The sequence below is a fragment of the Arachis stenosperma genome, chromosome 10 (genome assembly GCF_014773155.1).
Source record: "Arachis stenosperma cultivar V10309 chromosome 10, arast.V10309.gnm1.PFL2, whole genome shotgun sequence".
Lineage (NCBI taxonomy): Eukaryota > Viridiplantae > Streptophyta > Magnoliopsida > Fabales > Fabaceae > Arachis > Arachis stenosperma.
The window spans coordinates 7,837,247-7,844,695 of record NC_080386.1 but is presented as its reverse complement, the minus strand read 5'-3'; the positions used below and the strand labels follow the sequence as shown (position 1 = coordinate 7,844,695).

General features: G+C 34.3%; 1 protein-coding gene across 1 annotated transcript; it reads right to left on the bottom strand.

The window, feature by feature from the left end:
• Nucleotides 1–3,423: 3,423 nt before the first annotated feature.
• LOC130956686 (uncharacterized) lies at nucleotides 3,424–5,325 on the bottom strand. Its single transcript, XM_057883700.1, has 2 exons — nucleotides 5,263–5,325; nucleotides 3,424–3,843 (listed from the first exon to the last, which is right to left on the bottom strand). The coding sequence occupies exons 1-2, from the start codon at nucleotides 5,323–5,325 to the stop codon at nucleotides 3,424–3,426; spliced, it is 483 nt and encodes a 160-aa protein (XP_057739683.1).
• Between the last annotated feature and the right edge of the window lie 2,124 nt (nucleotides 5,326–7,449).

The window sequence follows — 7,449 nt, the reverse complement described above, 5'->3', positions numbered from 1 at the left end:
ATCATCACTCTCTTCTTGTAGTGATGTTGTTTTAAGGGCGAGACTTTTCTTCTTGCTTTCTTCACCTTTTTGTCTATTTAGCATAGTCATTTCATAGGTGAGAAGATTACCTCGTAGTTGATCAAATGTAAGTTGATCATAGAGCCTTCCTTCCACAATGGCGTTCACTTTGGAGTTCCATTTTGGTGTAAGGCTTGTAAGCACCTTGGTCACAATTTGTTTATCATTGTATTTTGTGCCAAGCATGCTTAGATTGTTGAAGATCTTGGAGAGTCTTTCAAGAGCTTCTTCAATGCTCTCTTCATCTTTCATTTTAAAATTTTCCCATTCATGAACCAACATAAATACCTTTGATTCTTTAACGTGGTCGGTTCTTTCGTAAGTGATTTGGAGTTTATCCCAAATCTCTTTAGCGGTTTCACATGTAGAGATCTTCATATAATCATGCTCGTTAAGTGCACAATGAATGAAGTTGATGGCTTTATCATTCATTGCCACTTTCTTCCAATCATCGTCACTATATTCATCTTCTCCTTTCGGTACTTGCTTTGAGACGGAGACTTCTCCTTCTTTAGTGCTTGTTGTCTTTGTTGGAATGTGATTTCCATTCTCAATCACTTTCCAAATTCTCACATCTTGAGAACGGATCCAAATTCTCATCTTATTTTTCCAATAAGAGTAATTTGTTCCGCTAAAAAGAGGAGGTCTAGCGGTTGAGTTACCTTCACTAGTGTTGTTGTTGTTAAAGCTTGTGCTTGCCATGATCTTTTCCCTTAAACGGTTAAGTCTTTCAAAGGGTTAAGCTCTGATACCACTTGTAGAACCTATGCACAATTACTCAAGGGGGGGTGAATTGAGTATTACAACAACAATGAATCTTTTTGCGAAAGTTAAAGACAATATACAAAAGTGTTATTGTACTAGTATTTTTCCAAGAGCTTAACTCAATTGCTAAGCATTTATAAGGAGCTTTTACTTTCCAATAGACACCAACTCAAATAAATTGATCAAGCTTTTCACCAATCGGACTTAAGCTATTCCTTAAGTACTTACGAAGCTACTTTTCGATCACAATTTATTTGCTCAAAGGTAAAAGACAATAATATTAAAGAGATGAGTTTGGAGAGATGAAAACGCTATTTAGAGTGGTTCGGCACAATCCTTGTCCTACGTCCACTTTCTTTCTCAATCGCTATTGAGAAGTTCCACTATTGCCAAGCTTCAAGGTGCTCGCGCAAAACCTTTTACAATCCGAGTCCTTAGTTTCTAACACCTCACGGTATATGATCACCACTCATATACTAACCCATTCCACTTAGAGATACCTTCTCTAAGATTTGCCTTGAGTACTTAGTATACCTCTTTGGTATCCTCACCGACTATAGTGTTTATAACTCTTGACTCAACCTTGGAGATCACACTCCAATTTACAAAGTGTACAAGAAAACAATTCTCAAAGAATTGTTGAGACGAAATGAGTACTCTCTAGAAGAGTGTATGATTACAAGTTTAGCACTATTGAACCAATTGATATTGCTCTCTCAAATTGTGTATTATAACACCTTAAAAAATGTGTAGAATGAAAGAATATGAACAAGATAGTTTGCAAATGCTCAAGTATATGAAATAAGGCTTCAATCCATCTATTTATAGACTCCCCAAACCTTAGAAACGTTGGGGAGTTAATGGGATGGAGCCTTTTTGTCAAAACTAGCCGTTTTTTATGTTTTTGAATCATTTGCATCGATGCATAACACTTTGCATCGATGCAAATGTGTCTTTGAAGCTGAAATTTGAATTTTCAGCTAGGTTGCATCGATGCAAACATCTTTGCATCGATGCAACAAGTCGTCGCATGCTTTGCATCGATGCAAGATGAGTGTGCATCGATGCAAGATGAGTGTGCATCGATGCAAACCTTAAAGAATGGCTTAAAATCACTTCAAAATACTTAGGATTGATCTCAAACTTGTTGGAGTCAATTCCTATGCTTTTGTACCTTTGAAAACAAGTTTTAAACCATTTGGCTAGCATCGAATTGCAAGATGTGCATCAAAACATTTTGTGAGTGTGTGTTGAGAGATTTAGCAATTGGTTCTTAACAAGAAGTTACCTAAGTCCTAAGACACTATACTTGTCTTCAAATGTTGTGGACTTGAGTTTCTTGTTGTTGTTGTGTTGCTTTCAACTCTTCATTCCTCAATGTTGAATGTTGGTTGATCTTTCAACATGTTGTTCATTCAAGTTGTTTGTTGGTTTGTCATTCATCAAAACCTACGAATACAAACTTCGCATACAAGCAACATGATTTACAGTTAAACCATCTCTTATATCCCAAACCATTGTAGTCAAAAACAACTTTATAAACTTTGTCTCTAATAATTCTTTCACCAAAGAAACATTGAATTGGAAAGTGGCTATTTCGGTTGCATAGTCTACAAAATCTTAAAGTTGTTGTTTTGCTAAAGCATGTTGAGTTTTGAAACCTTATATCATTTGAAGATGAGGCCATGTTTTCAAATAAGGTTTTTCAACAGATTTGAAATTCTTGTGAAACCCCAAATCAGCTTTATCATAGAGAGGTTTTTGACTAGCCAAGATTTGATTTAAATTTTCAAAACTTTGAGTGAACTTGGCTAAGTCATTTTTAAGATTTTTTATCTTTTTAGCAACTTTTCATTTTCTTTAAAATAGTTTACATATGCAACAACAGAATGATCACTTTCACAGCTTCTAAGTTGAGCTTTTAACTGCTTGTTTTCTTCAACAAGTTCAACAGCAGTTTCAGCCTCCCTTAGTTTATCTTTAAGAAAACCATTTTTAGCTTTAAGAATGGTGATTTATTGTTTAAGACTTGGTTATCAAGTAAGAAACATATCATTTTTTCAGAAAGGTGGTCTATCATAAGATGAAGATCTTCAATGTCAGGGTTATGAAAGACTACCTGTTCAATGTGATCTGCCATGAGACATGGTTGGGACTTGGTCTCTGATTCTTCATCATCGTCTGAGTCATTTTCCAAGTCCTCCCAAGGAGCCATCAGTCCATTTTTCTTTCCTTTCTTTGGCTTCTCCTCCTTCTTCAACTTAGGACAATCAGATTTGAAATGCCCAGTCTCTTTGCAGTTGTAGCATGTCACCTTGCTGAAATCTTTCTTTTGTTTTCTTGAACTGCTTCCCTTGCCTCTTTCCTTGAACTTCACCATTTTCTTGAATTTTTGGCAAACAACACAAATTTATTTTCAGAGGAATTATTACTGGATTCATCATCCAGGGGGTTAGTAACAGATGTAAAAGCAATTACTTTCTTTTTTGAATCCTTTTTCAAATAAGTGTTTTCGAAAGCAAGTAAGTTTTCTCTCAAATCATCATATGTCATGGAATCTAGACCACTACTCTCAGATATGATTAATGCCTTAGTTTTCTACTCTTTTGTGAGACATCTCAAAACTCTCCTCACAAGCACAGAATCAGGATATGTAATTCCCAGAGCATCCAAGCCAACAATGATAATGTTAAATCTTTCAAACATTTTATCTATTGATTCTCCTTCCTTCATTGAGAACATTTCATATTCTCTGTTCAGCATGTCTATCCTAGTCTTCTTCACTATGGTGATTCCTTCATGAGTGATTTGAAGTTTATCCCAGATTTCCTTTGTCGTTGTGCATCGTGATACCCGTCGGTATTTCTCAAAGTTGATAGCACAGTTGAGCAAGTTGACAGCTTTAGCATTGAGCTCCACCTTCTTTCTGTCTTCTTCGGTCCAGCTTGCTTCGGGTTTAAGAGAGATTATTCCTTCAGCACTTGTGGTGGTTGAAAATTGAGGACCCTCCAGGATAATCTTCCATAGTTTGTAGTCCAATACTTGCACAAAAATCTTAATTCTCTCCTTTCATAGGTGTAGTTTTTCCCATTGAAAAGAGGAGGTCTGTTGCTTGATTGTCCTTCTATCAGGTTGTAGGACACCAGATTTAAGCCACTATTTTCTGCCATCTGGATCTTTTCTCTAAGCTACAAAGCTTGATCTCTTTGAGACCAAGCTCTGATACTAATTGATGTTTTATCAGTGGCTAAGAGAAGGGGGTTGAATCTTAACCCCTTTTTCGCTTAGTAACTCTTGTTGTCCTTCAGAATACTTGAGGAGATATTTCTTGTTTTGGTCTCGTGCCTAGCCAAGAGACTTTTTCGTTTTGTCTCGTGACCAGCCATGAGATATTTTTCAATTTTGTCTCCTATGCATCAGAATAAAAAATGGAGTAGAAGAGAGAGAAAATTACACCAAGATATATCCTGGTTCAGCTGCTAAGTGCAATGCAGCCTACATCCAATCTCCATCACAACAACGATGGAATTTTACTATAATCATTTTTTATTACAGACACAAATTCTCCCTAGGAACTACCCTTCCTATCTGGGACAAGTCCAGAATCTATTCCCAAAACTGAACTTGACTTGGTAACCCACCAAGCTTTCAACTGCAAAGTGCTAACCCAACTTGCAAGGAAATTCCCACAAAATCATGAAACACAACACAGATGTACAAAGGACCTCTAAGGACATATATGGCTTTTTCTTTTAATTTTGTGCACTCTGCCTTTTTCCGCTCTATGGATTTTTCTTACAAACATCACTGTTTGCCTTTTTCCATGAGACTCAAGACAGACAAAATTAAACAGAAAAATACAAAATAGAAAATATTGAAGAAGAAGAACTTCTATTAGCTTAGGTAGCTATGTGAATAATGTGCTTTTCACTCTTTTCCTTGCTTCAAGCCCTGGCTGTTCTCCCTTATTTATAGAAGGGGAAGCCTCCACAGTTGAAATTGTTAAACCAAGCGAAACTTCTTCTTCTTCATGCAAAACCGGTTTGGCCAGAGAGAGAGGAGAGATAATCGAATGTAAAACCTAACATGCAATTACCTCTGTGTCTTCCCTTCACACCAAACTTCATCAATCCGAGCCATCCATCTTGACTTGCACTCCAAGAAGGATTCCTAGCCCTTGATGCGTTCTTGATGCATGACAGCTCCTCCTGCTCTACTTTTGCTTCCTCCTTCACGTAGCCTCCTTAGCTACCTTCTGTGATGGGTGAGCACAAAGCAGAGATGAGCCATGCCTCTGAGATCTTCTTCCTCTGACCGAGATCATCTTTTTCCATTTTTGGTATGGAGAGCATGAGCTTATTTCACCAAATCTTATCCCTTTTGGTGAAGATCTCAGCCACATTATACTTTTTGTTTTCTTTTTCTTGCCATCATTACAATGGTCTTTAGCTTGCTTCTAGCTTCTTCTTCATTACTCTGATAGTTTGCAAAAGCTTCCATGCTTTCTCTATGAAGTGACCGAATGCAAGAAGAGAGATGAGAGAGAAGAGAGAAAACTTTTAATGGATTTGAATGAAGAAATCAAAATGAATTAATTTACTTCCCTTTTTCTGCTTTAGGTAGCGTGTAGCATTGATGATAACAATAAAATCAATTGCTAATTTCTCTCTCATAGTTCCCATGTGATTAATGATAATTAAATTAAATTTGGAATTCATCACATGAGAGAGAGAGAGAGAGAGAGAGAGATCCGTTGGAAGCAAGAAGCATTTGCTTTCTCTCTTTTCTTTATTTCGGACCAAGAAAGCTAGTGTCTAGAAAAAGATTAATTTGGGCTAATATTAATAATTGAATCTGGCCTAACTAATCATAGAAACAATTTAGCCACTTAATATAACAATTTTTGCTCAAAGATGAATGTACTGGGCTTTGTTTACCAAGATATTGGCCCAATTAACAAAACAATTCAGCCAACATTCATATAATAATTTCATAACCAAGGCTGATTCTCCTTTTCATATTGGGCTAGCAATTTTTTCGACCCAATAGCAAAATCTGCACAGCAAAATTATTTAATTAACACATATAAACCAAAATCAAATTAATAATTTTGCAAACTAATTTAATTTAGCATTTTCCAAACTCATCAATCACGATTTTCTGGTCTTCTATATAAATAGCCACACAAAATTATAAAATAATCATTTTTATCGCTTTTTCTATTTTAACTCTTTTTTTATGTATAAATGTACTCAAAATGAGAAGGTATGGATGAGTGTTTCATTAATCATTTGTTTGACAAATATTATAGTCTGAAAATATCTCAATTTAGACATTTTACCGCTGTCGATGAAAGTTGGACCTGTAGTAATTTAGGGTGACCATGATATTTTTTGTAATATTACATAGAAAAATATTTTTTAAAATAAACACACCCATTGTAATTAATTTTCTTTGTCAATCTATTATCTTTTACCTAACAAATAATATCCATGTTGAATATATTATTTTCATCAGATACCATACAAAATTGATTGATAATTCTATGTATAAAAATACTCATGTAGTAACTAAATACTATATTGTTATCTTGATAAAGTTAATTCTCCTATGATTATGCGAATGTATAGCACTATCAGGTAAAAATTGATTGGATTACATTTATTTCCAACGAGGTAGGTGATCTTTTAGGCCTAATTACGGTCAAAGTTGAGTAAAGTTTGAAAAATGCTAACAATACAAATATTTTTTATTTTTATTACCCAATAATAAATATATAAATTAAAACTAATATTGTTTCGTACAAAATCATAAAATATAGAGCGAATAAATGAGCATTTGTATCCATAAAAGATGAAAACACTGACATATGTATCCATACTAGATCGAAACTAAACTTGTACCCACATAAGATGCCATTCGTGTGACAAAAATACCCTACGTGGCATTCCAACCCTCTAAAGATAGCGTACTTTTGTCACACAGAGGGCATCTTGTATAGGTACAAGTTTAGTTTTGATTTAGTATGAGTACACATATCAGCGTTTTCATCTTTTATGGATACAAATGGTCATTTATTCAATATAGAGCATACTCAAAACATATCAAATTTGTATTAACTGTCATTGTTTATCAGTTACGTTATGATAATTTTGGTTATTAAAAAAGATTAAAATTAACTTAAATATACACAATATTATTTCATACTTTTTATTTTTATTTATTATTATAAAAAGTCATACATATTATAAGAGAACCTCATCTTTTTACCAACGGTTCTTTCCTTCAATGATTTTTATAAAGAAAAAAGGTATAATAATATTGTGTTTGGCAAGAATATATGGGATTTTTAAAGGTTGAAGCATAGGTTTAGTCCTTAACATATTCGTAGACAAAGTGTAGAGTAGATAAAAAGATAGCTAGCTAATAAAAGAATAAATGGTTAAAGCTTTCTCAATACTAACAGTCGTAGTGTATGATAGGTGTTCTATAACTTTTTTGGATTTAATTGTTTCTTTATTATTATATGTTGTTCTGTTTAATTGATGATAAAATGACTTATGATAATCATCTTATCGTGGTAGTGTAAAAGTTGTAGGTATTATATTTACTTTGTATGCTGTT